This window comes from Lottia gigantea (assembly GCF_000327385.1).
Source record: "Lottia gigantea unplaced genomic scaffold LOTGIsca_26, whole genome shotgun sequence".
NCBI classification, from domain to species: domain Eukaryota; kingdom Metazoa; phylum Mollusca; class Gastropoda; family Lottiidae; genus Lottia; species Lottia gigantea.
Genome location: NW_008708797.1, coordinates 2,170,718 through 2,189,400, shown reverse-complemented (window position 1 = coordinate 2,189,400; position 18,683 = coordinate 2,170,718). Strand labels below are relative to the sequence as shown.

General features: G+C 31.9%; 2 protein-coding genes across 2 annotated transcripts; one reads left to right on the top strand and one right to left on the bottom strand.

The window, feature by feature from the left end:
• Positions 1-400: 400 nt before the first annotated feature.
• LOTGIDRAFT_160862 (hypothetical protein) lies at positions 401-7,290 on the top strand (the record flags this gene model as incomplete). The annotated part of the gene is made up of 7 exons (XM_009056044.1): positions 401-481; positions 4,755-4,955; positions 5,277-5,450; positions 5,663-5,800; positions 6,405-6,452; positions 6,808-6,918; positions 7,204-7,290. The coding sequence occupies 7 exons, from the start codon at positions 401-403 to the stop codon at positions 7,288-7,290; spliced, it is 840 nt and encodes a 279-aa protein (XP_009054292.1).
• Positions 7,291-11,538: 4,248 nt separating this feature from the next.
• On the bottom strand, positions 11,539-12,879 carry LOTGIDRAFT_63613 (hypothetical protein; the record flags this gene model as incomplete). Its single annotated transcript, XM_009055891.1, has 2 exons — positions 11,539-12,374; positions 12,810-12,879. Coding segments are annotated over 2 exons (906 nt in total), but the record flags the coding sequence as incomplete, so codon positions are not given.
• Between the last annotated feature and the right edge of the window lie 5,804 nt (positions 12,880-18,683).

The following is an 18,683-nucleotide window of genomic DNA, read 5'->3' as shown; positions in this document are numbered from 1 at the left end:
TATTTTACATAGACCTATACTTTAATCAAATCCCTTTAAATGATATCATTAGGAATTGCTTGTGGTTTGATTTATTTTATGTGCAGATTCACCTCAATGTCATCAACTTCTAAATATTCGTAATGTTATCAGAAACTAAATTAAATCACGACGTATGACTGATCTCCATTTTTGACAGTTTGGAGGTTTGAAAAAGTAGACCACCGTCGATAAATGCAGCAACAAGCTGCGAGATCAGTCTGGCGAGATCTGTGGTCGCGTCTGGATGATCAGATATCATCATCAACAAACAAAAGTGAGCACTTAATAAGTCAAGAGATGTTACACCTTCTATTATAATCTTTTATTTAGTACTAATTTCTCAATCAATGGATGAATAACTGTAATAATAAAACCAACTATGTCTTGTTTGAGTTCAGAAGAAACGTATGTTAGCCCAGTTGTAAAATGGCTTGTGTTCTTCTTCAACTTCATTTTCTGGGTAAGTAATATTGTAAGACTTATATTTATAGGCTAAAATAATAATGTTAACTGAAATGAATTGTGGTACTCATTTCAGCATGAAGTGAACTATCTACATTAAAATACATTTGACAGTGTTAGATTGTCTATGACTATGGAATGAATATGTTAACCAGTTAAAAAGTTATTTATAAACTTGATTAGATGGGAATTTTCAGTATGATTAAAAAATAGATAATTTTTAAATGAATTTTCTTGGAGGAAGTATGTATGCTTGAAATGTAAAATCACTGTACCTTGTATTTATATTCTAAGAATAGAATAATGGCATACAGTTGAAAATTTTATTTTGAATATTTATGAAATGAGAGAAAAATTCAATTAAAAAATCAAAGCTCAATGTAGTCAGAGAGTAAATAAGAGAGTAGTTTTATAAGAAGTCTAAGAATAGATGCTATACAGATTAGTGTAGGTATAGGTTTACGATTTTGACTTGTGTCAGTGTCACTCAACTCTCAAGTATTTGAGTTTGCTCAAATAAAAGTAACATCTTGATTGAAATATAACTATAATAACTCATGCTTAGTTAGTTTGTACTACATAAGGATTGTAAGTTTGTACTACCTACAATGTCCATGGAAGTGATTATGAAGATACTTATGATAAGCATTGCATAGTAAGATGGAAGGTAGTTACCTTTATTAGGATATTTCTTTAGTGATCTACCAAGTAGTTTAAGATCAGCATCTGATTTTTTTATGGTCAAATCCTGGAGGAGAGTCTTGTATACCGGTATTTAATTGTTGAAACTGTTGAATAACCTGGTGCAGGTAAAAAAATCTTTTTCAATCAGTTTGGGCCATATATTATTCAGAATGTGGAATACACTGGTAATTTTTCAGTTGATTTTGAAAAACATCATTAAAATGTAATGCCACGGTAATTATTATAATGGGAGTTTTGAGCTATAGTAAAAACATTTTTCAAATATATCCATGCTAGCAATATACAGAGAGGATATTTGAAATATGACCATTAAAAGTTTTTGTATGACAAAATACAAAACAAACAACAAAAAAACAGTTGTTATTATAAAAGTTTATACATAACCACAAAAGGCACATAGTGTTGTAAAACAAATTGAAGTTGACCTGATTTTTCATTATACTAAAATGATAAATCTTCATTTATTTTTTATTATACTAAAAGCTCTCAACAGTCAATTTAAGTTAAAGTAATTACAGTTTATATTAGTATGGATATTTTAGTGCAGATTTGACAAGTTTTGTCCAGAGCAGTTTTAATCGACCAGTTTTGACCTGTTAGAACCTCTCTTCCAAAATCCTTTGATTGGAAAAAAGTGGTCAAACTAAACTAAAGTGATACTTTGTAGAAGCAATTTATCATATACACAATTTCCAAGTCATAAATGTTATATGATACATACGGATAATATAATGAAAATTATATCAAACCACACACTCGCATAATAATATAGATAATAAATTCATAACATAGAGTATGTCATACATGTACAATCATATACATGACAACTAAATATGATTTTCTTCTTTGATTGCAGGGCGTTCGGAAGCAAACGCCCTGCTTTGTTTTCGTATTGATTTTTTTTTTTTTTTTTTTTTTTCGTCCAGCGCAGACCTTTTTTCTCGGAAACAGCAACACGTTCGGGAAAATGGACTTTGTGGCGTTTCGTAACTTGTGGCTAATCCCAGCTTACGTGTAATGTCCATCTACAATCCTTAGGAAGCATAATTTTGATTTTCGGTTTTGCCTTTTTTGTACAACCTGATGCTTTTTTCCAAAGTTTGAAGGCTTATAACTCATGACCTTGATCTTTGATGACCTTTATATTGACCATGGTGATAAAGGCTGTCCTTGACCTTCTCATGACCTTTTGATCTTTGGGGTCAAACAACAAATTCTGATTTTATAGGGGTCTAAATATGGTCAATTTGGCATTTGGGCAGTGCTGTATCTCAAACCCTAATTGATTTAGCGACATACTACTTTCAGATAATTAATGCACTTTATAAATGGATTCAATTTATATGGCATTTGATCGTGTCAAAGTCACATTAAAGGAAATGTTGCAATTTCCTTCAAACTTTGAACGCTTCTACCAAAGGAACTTGGCCTCGGATGACGTTGATATTTACATTAATAATTACTATTGACTTCAGCTTTTACATGATGTTAATTTTTTTTATGTCCGACACGTAGTTTCGGTTTTATGGGTGTCACTGAAAGTTGAGTCTGCATCTTTAAAGTGTCCTAACATGTGCCCTATTAGAGGTAGAGAAATAATTCTGTCGGATTCAAAATGCTGAGATCATGAGCTTTCCAGTGATATATAACATGCATGCCTTACATGCAAATTCGAAAACCCATTCACTTAACATGGGACTATTATTAGATAAATCGGCTAATAAGATTAACCTGGCTGTCAACCCCAATATAAATCAAAGTTTAAGTAATTTTAAAGACACCCTCCCTTTTATATTTCTTTAAAATGTTTTGTGTCCAGTCAAGGTATATAAATAGGTTCTAGGATGGAATGAACCGTGTTATACTGTAAGTTAAGCTTACGGAAGCACATTAAAGGCATACCCCCACTTAATTTCCCAACTTTCTTATTTTTTATCCAAATTTCACCAAACTTGGTATGTATTTGTATAATCCAATTGTAAATTTGATGGATATATCGAATTTGCGTAGTGCTCATGCGCATTGCCAACTTTCTTATTTACTATCCGATTTTAATCAAACTTGGTATGTATGTGTATAATCAAATTCTAAATTTGATGGAATTATCGAATTTGCGTAGTGCGCATGCGCATTGCCAACTTTCTTATTTACTATCCGATTTTCATCAAACATGGTATGTATGTGTATAATCAAATTCTAAATTTGATGGAATTTTCGAATTTGCGAAGTGCGCATGCGCATTGCCAACTTTCTCATTTCTTATCCGATTTTCATGAAACTTGGTATGTATGTGTATAATCAAATTCTAAATTTGATGGAATTTTCGAATTTGTGTAGTGCACATGCGCATTGCCAACTTTCTTATTCATTATCCGATTTTCATCAAACTTGGTATGTATGTGTATAATCAAATTCTAAATTTGATGGAATTATCAGATTTGAGTAGTGCGCATGCGCATTGCCAACTTTCTTATTTATTATCCGATTTTCATCAAACTTGGTATGTATGTGTATAATCAAATTCTAAATTTGATGGAATTATCAAATTTGAGTAGTGCGCATGCGCATTGCCAACTTTCTTATTTATTATCCGATTTTCACCAAACTTACACTGGAATACACTGGTAATTTTTCAGTTGATTTTAAAAAACATTAAAATGTAATGCCACGGTAATTATTATAATGGGAGTTTTGAGCATTTATGTGTATAATCCAATTCTAAATTTGATGGAAATTTATAATTTTTGTTGTGCGCATGCGCATTACCGACTTTCTTATATTTTATTCGAATTTCACCAAACTTGGTATGTATTTGTATAATTCAATTCTAAATTTGATGGAAATATTGAATTTTTGTTGAGCGCATGCGCATTACCAACTTTCTTATTTCTTATCCGGATTTCATGAAACTTGGTCTTTATTAATTGACAAACATTCTTTTATTCCTAGTCAATATACTTTAAATTCCACGCACTTCCGCATATTTGCATTTAGAGATGCAGAAAAGTATTTACATCAATGTAATTGCAATAGACCATCTTCGTATGTACCTGGATGTCGTAACCCGCCCTGCATCAGTACTGTTATTATATTCTAGTTTTAATTCATTTTATATTAACATGACAACACATATAAACATAGCTTTAACCTTGTGCCAGTGCTTTCTGTTGAATAGTGACTATTTGTTTTGCTTGTCAATAGTAACTGTTTTTTTTTTTCAACTACCCTAATCACTAAAAAATACTCATCCAACACAATGTGATTTTTTATAATTATAAGCGTGATTCATTTATAAGATTAGGAAAGAGAAACATAGTCGAATTTTTTTAAAATTATAACAATTTTGGCACATGAGAACATTTAGAAGTGAGAATTGTGAAAGAAAATTATTAATTTTTGAAATCAGAAATGTTTTTTACAAATTTTGATGTGAACAAAGTATACTCTTATACTCAAAAATTCAATTGGTGAGAAGCTCATAGATTCATCATTGCAGCCCCAGTTATTATTATTTTAGAATTTCTAAGGAGACTGTAATTTTTAATGCACCATGATTAATGTTACAGGTAGCAGGAGGCATAATGCTCAGTTTAGGTATCTGGGCTTTTGTAGAAAAAAATAAATTTTACCATGTGGAAGTACGAACAATTTATGATGTAATATTTGATATCTCCATTGGTTTTATGGTGTTAGGTATCGTTATCTTTATATTGGGCTCTTCTGGATGTATTGGTGCATTACGTGAAAACACATGTCTTCTGAAATTTGTAAGTACCAATACCAAAACTTTCATATTAGTATTGAGTGAGCTTATCAAAAATTATTGATTAGTTGTCTTAGTAAGAAAAAGACACATTTACAGCTATCAGGATCTTTAATCATTATATCTTCCTTTGTGTGTACTAATTTAGATGGTTTTGAAAATTAAGATCAAATCAACCCTTCTATCAGTTGTCTCACATTATGATTATGACTTCAGCCTTTTAGATTTTGATATTGACCTCTAGCTATGATAGATATGATAATTATGATTTATATGATTACTGATTGTGTACAGATAATGATAAATCTAATGATTTTTTTTTCAGTTTTATGTAATAATGATTTTAATATTTATTGGTGAAGTTACACTAGGTGTTCTGGCTTTTGTATTTCGTGATAAGGCAAAAAGCTTTGTAACCGAAGTCTTTCAAGAAAATTTCATTCCAAGATATGAGGATGATCCTGATGCTAAAAGTTTTATAGATTGGATTCAAGAAAATGTAAGTTATATAGAGAAATTGGATGTTAAGATGAGAAAGATACGAAATAAATTTTTTGATATTTTTTTAAACTCTAAATTGTCAAATTACATGGCTTTATTATGTGTATTTTATACAGGAAACTTTTTTTGATCTGAATGCAATTGAGCCAAACTAAGCATTAGTTATATTTTTATTTGGATTTATTGATTTTTAAGTAATATAAATTACAGATCTATTGTTGTGGTGTAACATCAGATGGATATAGAGATTGGAATGATAATATGTATTTTAACTGTACAGAAGGCAATCCAAGTAGATTGAAATGTGCCACACCTTATTCTTGTTGTCGTAAACAAGACACAATCAGGGTCAGTCAAGTTTATTTATATACGGTTGACATGATCAAGGAAATGACAAACATCTCAATATTTGATTGATTTCCTATTTTAGTATATCCTAGTATTCTGACAGTTGGCTAGATGTAAAAGTATTAGCAAGTAACTGTATTTAAAAGAAAATATAAACTTTAAGCCAACTGATAAATAAGTCATGTGAAATCAAGCTCAGAATGTAATGGCTAAAACCACTCACCCTTGACACTAGACTCTGCTGTGTTTTGTCTACATTAACTTTTAAAATGAATGTAACAAGTAGGTCCCTGCATCATTCTCCCAGATATCAATTTGTGTGAAAACCTAGAATTCTTTAGGGGACTAACTTTGTGTGTCATTTCATAAACCCATTAGATCTGTATCAGTAGTAAGGCCATGGAAGTAAATGTGAACAGGCTATAAATGTTTGTAGACAAATTGCTGACTAGATTTTTTATTCTGATAAGTGATAAAGATATCATTGCTAGAAAGTATGATATATCATGATCTAAAATATGTAATTCCTTTCCTATTATAACATTTCAATGATAACTCAGAAAGATGTGTGTTTAAATGATATATTATTATTATTATCTTACAGGAAGGTGTTCCAAATATATTTTGTGGGGCTGATACTTTACAGCCAGATGTAAGTTATACTTAATCTTAAAATGTCTGATAATTCTATGCAATAATGGAACATTCTATAGCCTGCAATTGTTTTTAGCATATGGACTCATTTCTTATTCTTGTTTAAGAACATAAAGCCCTGGCCGCGTATATGTTTGAAAGAATCTTATCATTAGGATGTCCTAGGGTCATAACTTCTAACACTGTTTCTGGGATATGTTAGCGCTAAGATCATTTTGAGGATACATGACCTGTATTATGGATATTATAAGAAACAAAATCCATCTTTTAAGATAATAATCTGAAAATGTAATTGCAGTTTTGATGATTATTGCACAACATTGAAACTGTTTTTATTGAATTTTTAGTCACAGATCCGAAACAGTCGTATTTATACAACTGGGTGTATTGATGCTATATTAAATATGGCAGAACAGAATTTACCTATAGTTGGAGGAGTTGTTATTGCTTTTACTGTACCTCAGGTAAGAGCCATTTTCTATAGGTTTCATTAACGGTACCAATCTAAGAGTATCTGCAAGATTTTTAGTGTTTCTTGAATATTTAACATATTATTTGTTTGCTTGATTGACAATGGGTATTTTATTTATGGATTATGATATGCTTTTAGATAATCATGACAGAATATCAGTCATTATAAACTTTTTTTCTTTCATAATTACATTTCATTTACTATATGATAGGTTCAATATACATGATATTTTGTGTTGTAAAATACATGCAAATCTCACTTATTAAATTTATTGTAGTTAATTGGTATTTGTTTAACAAGAATGCTGGAAGGACAAATATTAGATCAAATATCACGCTGGCAGAGAAGGTATAGACAAACTTAAAATTACCTCCCTTTCATGCCTTATACCGACCCTTGGTGGAAGACGTCTGCTTCCTAACTATAATACTGGATAATCTGGCAGCTTTTCTTTTCCTTGCCTTAACAATTCAGGGTTAAAACCATCAGTTAGATTTTGTTAAACATTTGCTGTGCTAATCAAGTGCTCCTTATTAAATTTAGGATTGTTTAATCATTAGATATTAAGACACAAGTAATTCAAATTTGTGAACATTTGAGATTAGAAATGGCTAATTAGTTACTGGCTTCTTTTCTTTTCTATATCATTTTGTACTGCTTACTAAATCCTGTATCGTTCCTTTTTATGGTAAGATTTATTTTTCTATTCATAAAATTGATAAATGATATGTCCAGATTTATAACTTTTTGTAATGTGTTTGAAACATTAAAATCTATTTATCAGGTTATCTTTAAATGATGATTGTTTAAATATATTTCTCTGAGTCAATATGAGTATGCCTTTCAAATACAGACTAATCTTGCTCTTTATTTATCACTGTAGAATAATTCACATAATTCATGCAGCTTGTTATGATGCTGTGCTATCTTTTTATATATGTTATATTTTTTGCATAAATTATATTTAATTCTGATATAATTATAATTTATAGTTCAACATGAGAGTTGTTCAAGCATTCCAGTTACAATAGCTTATAGAGATGGTAGTAAACATTCCAACTTTTTCTTGCCACTCAAACACTGTAGATTTTTATTATAAAATATTGAATACATACACAATACAAATAAATTCAGTAGTAAATTTGGTTTATCCAAATAATTTACAGTGGTATATTATGTTGATACAAATGAATTTGTCTAGTTCGAATTTTATGAAGGTCACATTGGGAAAAACAAATTGTCACAACTACTTTTATGTAAAAATGCTGAAATTTGTGGTTTTTCTAAACAACATTATTCAGTAAAGTTGAAATTAATATTTACATGAATACTGTTTGTAAGTATCTGTAGTTGAATTACTTGTTAATTTTAATTAGTTATAATGCTTTCAATGCTTAACTGTCATTTAATGTTTATATTTTTGAAATTTATTCATTTTTATATTTGTTCAGGAAAATTATATTTTTTCTGCTCACTGTGCTCACTATTCTTGCCAAATTCTAAATAATTTTGGGCATTATGAAGCTATATTATTAATGTGTTCTTGAGATTCTCTCAAAACTGTTTATATATTACGACTGTGATTAAATCCTTAAGCATTTACTCAGAGACTTTTATATACCTTCTTACATATATTATATTCTTTTAAACTTTACTTTCTTCATCTTATGTTGATTATACAAACAATTTTCTTAAACCTCTGAGGAGTTTAAACATAAGTTTAATATACAAATGATATAGGCATAGGAGCTTGAAATTATTAGGGCTTAGTGTATGAAAAAAATTATTTTTGCTATGAGGCTCTGAATAAATGTATACTAGCTATGTTTTGCTCAACATTTTCCACCCCAAGCAACCTTTTATCTCCAATGCCTATGTTCATTGATGGTAACTGACATGTAACAAGGTTGACCTTCAAACAGCAATATGTAACTTTACCTAATAATAATCTCAATTTATATTATTTCCTTTATGAAATGTGAAAAAAAAAGAATTCATAAAAGGGAATGGACAGCCAACAATGTTAGATTGGTTCTATCTTCTTAATGAAAAGAAGAGGTTTTGGGAAGGGCCAATGGCAGGGAGTAATGCTATAGATATAGTAGGAAGAGACATGATGACTTATTATTGCTTTATCTCTCAAGAATTTGGAGTCAGTTCTTTCTTTTAGAAATGAAAAGTTAAGTTTTTTAAAGTCCATTCCCTTTAAACTATCTATTATAAGTTATGATCTATACATGTGAATGGTTTGGGGTTTTATATAATCAGTATATTTACATCAGGTATTTTGTGCCATTTGTTGATCACATTATCATAATATGAGATTACTTTCTATTTATATTTTTAAAGATTGGATTTGAATTTCATGATGCACACAGAGTGAAATATTGTGTACTTTATATTTAAAAACATGTATTATGTTATATTATGCAATATATATTAACTATACTTAAAATGTTCTTTATTGCAAGTGCCTATTTGATATTACTGTACTTAAAATGTTCATTATTAAATTTTTTATTATTTCATTGTTTGATTAATTGCAGGCAACCACTTTTGAGGTCCAGTTATTGAGCCATATAATCAGGTTTTGTTTTAAAATTGTCTATGTATCTGAAACACACTGTTTTTTAGTATGAAAGACAGCTCTACCAGCCTATAAGTAATATTGATTTGAAATTTAATTGATGTGAAAATGTTTGTCACTAAGGGAAGACAGTGTAATGTAAGAAATTGTAAATCGTATTAGGAGTAAATAAATAGACACAAATTGATAACAATTAACATGATACAACCATGAAAAATTTTGCAGGTTATTTACTAAAGATGGGTTTCCTTATTTTTTTTAATCAAATTAAACAAACTATTTGATTAATTGGTATTTTTAATGAATTATCATGTATTCTTAACCATGTCATTATGTTCTTATTGCATATAAATAAGAGTTTTACCAATCATAAATGTTCATGTATGCACAGTCTGGATAAACAAAAAAATACTTCTAGACTTTTCTTGATCGGTCACCCAACGGAATTCAGCTTGTTATTCTCTTCTAAATTAGCTAATTATGAATTAATTATGGACATGTGAGACAAACTGGTGTTTTTCCCAGTCATTGGAACACCTTTACTTTCTATTCATATAAGCATTCTATAAGCATTTTCATTTTCATAAATAAAAATAAGGGAACCCATCTTTAAAGTATTTCTTATCATTCAATTGTGTCCACTTTGGGTTTTAATGGCAGAGTAGGATATGCAAAATGCTTATAATTATATTTAAATTACTCATATTTCTCAAACAAATAATGCTGCCATTTCAAGAATTTTGTAAAAGCTGGATTCTTTCTATATTCTCTTACTTTCTGTTTGTTACTTCACTAATATTATATAATAATAACTGTAAGCTAGGATCTTAATTTTTTTTGTTTTGTATATACATTCATATCTTGAAATAAAGTTATTTTTTCTAGAATATAATCCTTTGTTAGACTCTGGAATCTAAAGTATTCAATACACGTTTTGATTAAAGGCCATTGTTCGTTATTCGGGGATTGATTTTAGTATTGGATATGTCCAGGTAAATAGTCTTTAGAACAAAAATCACATAATCCCTTCAAATAGTGAAAAAATAGTCGAATAATTCACTTTCTTTTTCTATAAAAACCAAAAGTAGACTGAAACATTTCTAAATGAATAAATAAAGTCTCTATTCCAGCCTCTGATAGCATTTTTGGACAGATGTCGACTGGTGTAGAGACAGAAAAAATACGTCCTTCTTTGCAGATGCTGGTGTTTTAAACTTATTTGGAGACCTCGCCTCAGCGAAACCCATATATATGTGGAAAGATGAATGTTTTTGTAGTTGAGACATACCATCATTTTCTCCCTACACATTTACGTCATGTCTTTGGTCCCATCAACGTTTTTTTTTTAAAGAAACTGATCTCGCATCGGCCATTAAAAAAAAAACAACATGCGCAGCCAACAGTTCAACCAATTTTATGAGGTAGCTCTGACTCAGTTCAAAGGTCACAGAGCCACGCTATTCTTACAAAACGAAAGTTACGCTTTCCGTTTGCATTGTAAAGTTAACAGTCCAGTTCTTGTACTCCACCTTTGACGCCATAGAACCGAAAGCTACACGTTTGCCATAACTTTTGTGGTGCTGGTTTCGTTGACTTACCAATCGGCCAATCGTTTTAAAACATTTTAATTCAATCATTTATATTGTGTTGTTTTTTACTTTGGGTGTTTTCAATACCTTTTTAAAAGTAGAACTCTTATTGTTATCATGGTAATGTCGTTCTTAGATCACCATCAATACTGCTTGCAATTATTCACCCAATAAGATGTAAAACAATGGTACCGTAAAGTGGGGTGACATTGCACTTCGAGTGTGACTTTGCACAGTTTTCAGATTTTTATTTAGATCAATGTATGAAAATAAGTTTGTAATGAAAGGCAACAAGCACACATGACTCTAAAAACATTTAACTACAACAGGAATTTATATAACAAATACATAATCTCACAGCAACATGGTTTATCTCTCAAATCTTGGGCACATTGTTATCTACATTACTTTGATTGTTGTTATGCTTCTTGTCTATATGGTTAATGAGCGATTTCTTTGCTTTATATCCCCTACCACATATCGTACATTGAAATGGTTTGAATTTAAAGTGGGTTACCTCATGACTTCTCTTAGCTGAAAGTTGTGAAAATGATTTTTCACACCCTGTACATGAGTATGGTTTCTCTCCTGTATGTATTCTCATATGCGTGACGAGAGAAGATTTTTGGTTAAATGACTGAGAACAAACACCACATTGAAAGGGTTTTTCTCCAGTATGAATTCTTTTATGCCTTGATAATTGATTTGAACCTTTAAACAGCTTGCCACAATTCGTACATTTAAAGCACTTTTCTCTATGGGCTGATTTATGTGATGCAAGCGATGCCATACTACTGTAATATTTACCACATACATCACAAATACATTGTTTATTTGAGTGAACTAATCGATGATTTCGAAGACCTATGTCAGTAGTAAAAGATCTGTTGCACTGGTCACAAGAAAGTATCTGGCGGGATTCGTGGTATTTCATATGATTATTAAGATGGACAGGTGTTAAAAACGATTTACCACACACAGAACATTCGTATGCTTTTTCTCTATGTTTGATTTCATTGTGTTTCACCAGCTCGAACATAGTTTTACATAACAATCCACATTTCTTACAAATGCATTCACCAAGTTCTTCGTGTGCAGTGATGTGTTTTTGTTGTGTTTCTACTGAAATGAAAATCTCTGAGCACAAGGGACACATTAGCACAATTTTAGTTAAACGATGTTGATGAGTTTGTTGATGAGTTATCTGATTTTCATTTGAAGACATGGTTTCTGGATCGGATTCGCATTTTAGGTTATTTCTAAATTCATTAGCTTGCTTTGCTGTAGTTTCGCTATCCATAGCTTCTAAATGAATTTGTATGTGATCCTGTAAAGCTAAATGGTTTTGGAAGATCCTCTTGCAAACATTACAATGTAGTAATAAATCTCTATTTGGATGGGTTTGTAGATGTTGCAGAAGGACTGATGTTGAAGTAAACAATAATTTACATACGCCACATTGAAACAATATAATACGACTGGGGCTGTTTTGATTCAGTTCCACTGACTGAAAAGATGGACCTGGATTTTTGTCAATAATATTTGTGTATGGAAGCATATCTCTAACAGAATTGCTCATTACTTCAGTAACTTCGTGTTCAGACTCACCAAGATTAACAGACGCTTCAAATTGAATCTTATAATCGCTCCCCATGTCAATATCATTAGCTCTGACGGTCAAAACTTCTTCTTTTGTGACAGGTTTACTGTGTATGCGACAGTGATCTTCTAATTCCGAGCTCTGTAAAAATCTCTCATCACACAGACAGCATTGATGAAATACCATCACTTGATCTTGGTTAAAAGACATCTTGTCTACAAGGAAAGTAAAATAATGATAATGAATTAATTAATCACATCATTTAACTAAAGGGATCGTACACTGACGTCATAAAACGTCTAGGTTTGGTGAAATTGCAAGAACCGGAAACACAAAAGCCTGAATCATTTTTACAATCTCTTGAACAATTTTCGCATTGGTAAAATTAAAACTACTAGCTAACGTATGTTCACTTGTACCATTATTACTTATTGCTATGTTCAACCAGTGCAAACCAAAACCCTATTCGTCATACAATTATGTCAAACCCCTTATTTGGGATTCGATGTAGGGTATGGACAGGGTGGACTACTATAACTGTGTGTCCTTATATTTAGGGGATTGTAAACAGGTTTTCTTAATTTTTTGAGTTTGGAAGACACTAATCGCGAAGGTCTTAGAGGTTATATTAAACCGAAACATCTGTCTCTATTCCAGGCCCTGTTAAATGGGTGCATTCCGCATTTCCGCAGGTGCGGGTTTTTAAAACCAATTTAGATATCCGGATCTGCACAACCCAGATATATTTGGAAAGATGAATGTTTTCTAGTTCAAACATGCCATCATTTTCTCTCTACATTATTCATGTCACGTCTACGGTTCCATCAATGTTTTTCTTATAACGAAACTAATCTCGCATAGGCCTTTTAAAACTACGTGCGCAGTCAAAAGTTCAAATGTCACAGAGTACCGTGATACTAGCAAAATAAAAGTTACGGGAATTTACAATCATCGTAAAGGTAATTTGATATTATGTTAGAAAAACGCATCTTCTGTGATTTGGAACATTTAACAGCAGGGAATAGAGGCAGATGTCTGGGAATCACAGACAACTGAAAATTGGAATGATGCATATTGATGCTATCATTAGTATCAGTGTTCCCGATATACATTACATGAAAAATTTAGAAAATTTCTTTACGACCCCTTCAATTTCAATAATGTTTATTGTAAACCAGATCCAGGCTATGATATATAAGCTCTACTTCACTTTTTACGATTTTAATTTTTTATCCACTATAAAACCACATGATGGAAACTTCAATAGTTAACTAAAAAGAAGGCAAAGAGTAACCGTCCGAGAGGATTTGTAACAAAACAAACATACATGAGACCATTTTTGAAACGTTTCGTATAAACTTGACGTAATGTCGTTGCGTGAAAATATATGTATTTTTCTTATCAATAGAATATTCGTTTCGCACCGTTTCTTCAAAATTCCATAAATACTGCTAAAAGTAACCGACACCTGAGGCCCTTACATCTCACACTTCAGGATCATACCCAAATCAGATTTGATGTGTCATTTATTAAGAATGTGACCCACAAACATAGAGAATGGAAGTTAGGTCTAAGTTTAATTAGGACTCGAGGACTTTGAGCCATCCCAGTGACCCATTATGTCAAGAAACATGCTTTCAAAACCCCAATATATTGTGTATATAACCTTTCTACTTCACATTTCGGCATCTTACCGAATGATTATCAGAACCTTTTAATTTTGTGGTAATGCAGCCCATAGACATAAACTATGACCCTCGGGGATTATGAGTCATCTGAATGAACCACATGTCCAACAACAACCCTTCAAACACGTGACTATATCTTGTATATGCGCCATATTATAATACTTCGACCGAAAATGATGATCAGGTTTATTTCAACTCGTGGTATCATAACCCACAGACATTGACAATATCTCCTTTTGACTACGAGTCACCCCGGTGGCCCACATGTCCAACAACCGACCTTCAAACATATCACTATATCGTGTATATAAACTAATTTGCTTACACTGAAGTATTATACCTACCGAAAGTGATGATCAGAATTTTCTCATTTTTTGGAAATGTATATCTCAAGATATCGACGTTGACTCTTGGGGACTATGAGACACCCCAGTGTCCCTCGTCCAACAACGAGCTTTCAAAAATGTGACTATATCATGTATATAAGCCAAATTGCTTACACTTCAGTGCAATACCTCTACCGGAAGTGATCATTTCTTCTTTTGGAAATGGAACCCACAAACATCGATAGTGACTCTTATTACCCACAGACATTGGTTATGACTCTCAAGGACTATGAGTTACCTCTGTGGCTCATATATCCAACAGTAGGCCTTTATCGTGAATATAAATCAAATAGCTCCCACTTCAGTATTATACCTCTACCGGAACTGATGATTAGAATTGTTTGATCTTTTGGAAATGTAACCCACAAACATAGACAATGACTCCTAATGACCACGAGTCACCTCAGTGGCCCACATGTCCAAAACCAGAGCTTCAAACATGCGACTATATCGTGTATACAATCACGAGCCAAATTGCTTACACTTCGGTATTATACCTTTACCGGAAATGACGATAAGAAATATTTTAACTCTTGGTATTATAACTCACAAACATTGACAATGACTCTCGGCGACTGTGAGTGTGATCATCTGAGTGAGTGACGTGTCTAACAACGGGCCTTCAAACATGTGACTATATAATCGTTTTGTTGTTTGGCTTATATTGTCAAATATTATTAATTATTAACCTTAAGAATACGTAGCAGCCATTTCTTTACAATGAGACGTTTATTTTACTTAAATCCGTACAAACAGTTTCCAAAAAGCATCACAAACTATATAATAAACGGCTGGATTTTTTAAGTCAAAGTTTCAGAAACGTTAATTCTCCACATTATGGTGTAGAGTTTTCACAAATTTGAGCAAAAACAAATTTTAACCCACAAAATGGGAAAAACAGAATGTCCCTTTAACTAGAAGTTACTATTTTTTCGACATTCGAACATTTTTAGGAACAAACAAATCGATTCAAAACAGAAAAATTATCTGATTGAGATAAAATTTGGTGAGAATACTCAAAATATGCCATAGAGTTGAGAACACCATTATGTGGTATTTTAGTTGATAAATAATTAAAATCGCTAGGAGGTACATAATGCGTGGCGCCTAATATAAGAAACTATCAGTCTTTATAATCATGATTTGCATTACATACCTGTTTTTCATTCATTTATTATTTTTGTTATATACTAACAACAATGTCAATGGTTGGTGCGTTCTTTATAGGCTAACCCGTTTTACTCTCCAAATTCTGCACACGTGCTAGTAGCTAGGCTTCTCATACAAGGTCATGGTCAACGTCATGGTGTTGCCAGATTATTTTCGGGAAAATGAACTGGTTATGATAGTCTACATAGTTATTGCTATAGTTATAAAACCTTCAAAAATAAACTCTTTCGATTATTTTTATAGTATGTCATAGAGTTATATATATGATAGATGTCTATTGCAAAATACTAGGGGCCTATACGCATGGAACGCACATATCTAGACGGATACCGTCCCGAAAATGGACGAATCAACTGGAATAATCGAACGCGCATTGTTTTTGTACAATAGAACTGTATACAGTATGATTTGTATTCAGTTTTCATAAATTTACCCCGTGTTTTCTTCCTGAAGGCATGCGACTCTCCGTGGTGTTAGTTTAACTTCACGCCTAGAACCTTTAAGCATCACACTATTATCACACGAGATTGCTTTTCAAACAACTTAGTTCTTCAGAACTAGAATTAATTTGAAGGCCTAGGCCTATAATAGGCTAGCATTTTATTTTAGTAGGCCTAGTATTTTTACTTCATCCTTATATCGCTTTTGCAGGCTATGTAGCCTATCATGCGCTTTCCTTTCAAAATCAATCCTGCCTTTTGACACTTTCAGCCTAAGATAAATATATAAATAGGCTATGTTCTTTAGATTCTATTATGTTTTGTATATGTGGGAATTTCTCAATCTCAATAAATTAATCAATCTCTGCTGAACTGAAGAAGGCTTTGCCTGGTGTCTAGCACCAACGGACCCCCACCTTAACGACGGGACTGTAGCGATGTTTGTTAACTTCAAATCCAAACTTAACCGCGTTTTGCCACTTTTATCTAGGATAAATATTCAGAGATTCATTGATATGTTTTAAAAACTTATAGGTGTTTTATATATAGGTTTAGGCCTATCAGGTATTATTATTTAGAAAACTTAATCAGAAACATCAGCCATGTGTATGGCTACCGAATCAAAACTTACCTATTTAGCCACCTTCAGATTCAAATAAATATTCAGATGTATTAAACTATATTATTGAGATACTACTGGGTGTGGTATGTTGGAATCTCAGCTATTAATCGAACATTCCACCATGGGTTTGAGAAATTTGTTTTATTCAATATATATATATATGTTTTGTTAGCCCTTAGTCCTTTGATCTTTTGAAAGATGCTTTAGTCCATCGGAATAAAATTGTTTATCGTAAAAGCTCCACATAGTATCATATCAAGGTGGTTTATGGTGACCATTGTTTCGGTTGTTTCGAAATGTATAAAATAGTATATCTTAATAATGGGAAGTGGGACTTATCTCCCAAATTAATCTTAAATTATATTTATCGCAATATTGCAGTCACCTTACAAATCAATGATAAAAGATAGCTTGCGATGCAAGGTAACATGCGCCCACTGGCAGATGTAAGAAATGATAAAACAGTCTTTAGTGACTAAAGTACGAATTTTCTCATATTGAAGAAATTATTTATGCTGAATAATTCCACAAAATTTTTAAAAATCAATATCAATAACCCAAATACAACAAACAATTAAATCACACAGCTCTAATCAAGGGCAAAAAAACAACTTTTGACGCGTGTTTACAAAGTCAAGGGCAATAACTCAAAAAATGTTCATCAAAAATATCTCTTTTTAGAACTAGTCCGAGATCTTATCAATTATAATGATCACACCAAGTTTCATTAGAATCGGTTGAAAACTGTAGCTTCAATCCTGCTCACGAACTATTTTTAACAAATTTCGACGTGTTTTAACAAAGTCAGGGTCAATAACTCAAAAACCGTTCATCGAAAATGCCTCAAGTTAGAACTTGTCCGAGATCTTATCAATTCCAATGATCACACCAAGTTTCATCAAAATCGATTGAAAACTGTAGTTTCAATCCTGAGCACGAACTATTTTTAACAAATTTCGACGCGTTTTAACAAAGTCAAGGGCAATAACTCAAAAACCGTTCATCGAAAATGCGTCAAGTTAGAACTTGTCCGTGTAGCTGCTGTAGTATCCACCGATTCGAAGTCAACATTCACAGTGTGAATACGTGATTTTATTGCGATATCGAAGTATACATATTCGATTATTCCGTTTCCGGTTTTGATATTTTTCTTGAGTGCGCCAAAAGATTTGTTTGGGCTGCGAAATTTGCGTAATTACAAAGGCTCATGGAGGTATCATTAGTTTATTAATTGTATATCTGTTTCGTTTTCGGTGTAACTTTGTGTATTCCTTCGATAAGCTTATTCAAAATGATTATTTTGTATTTTTCAGTTTTCACGGCTTATTCGGCTTATTCGTCTTATCCGACTAGTATATATGGCTTAGTTTGGTTTATTGGAAGCCAGTATATTTATTGAAGTTTAGTCAAGATAGATATGAATGTTATATTGTTTGAGTAAATGCGATGCGTCCTTTTTATACTTTTATAATAAACTGTTACATTGGTTATTTGTGTTCAACCTGATAAGCCCGTCGAGACCCATGTTGCTTTGCGTCATAATGCTCCGGAGGTAGACCGCCCAACTACTTAAAGAGACATTACAGTGAAACTCCTCTGTCGGAGTAATATAATTTGTGTTTGCTTAAAAGCTGTGTTCGTTTTAAAGTGACAAACTTTGTAATCTTGAGCTAAA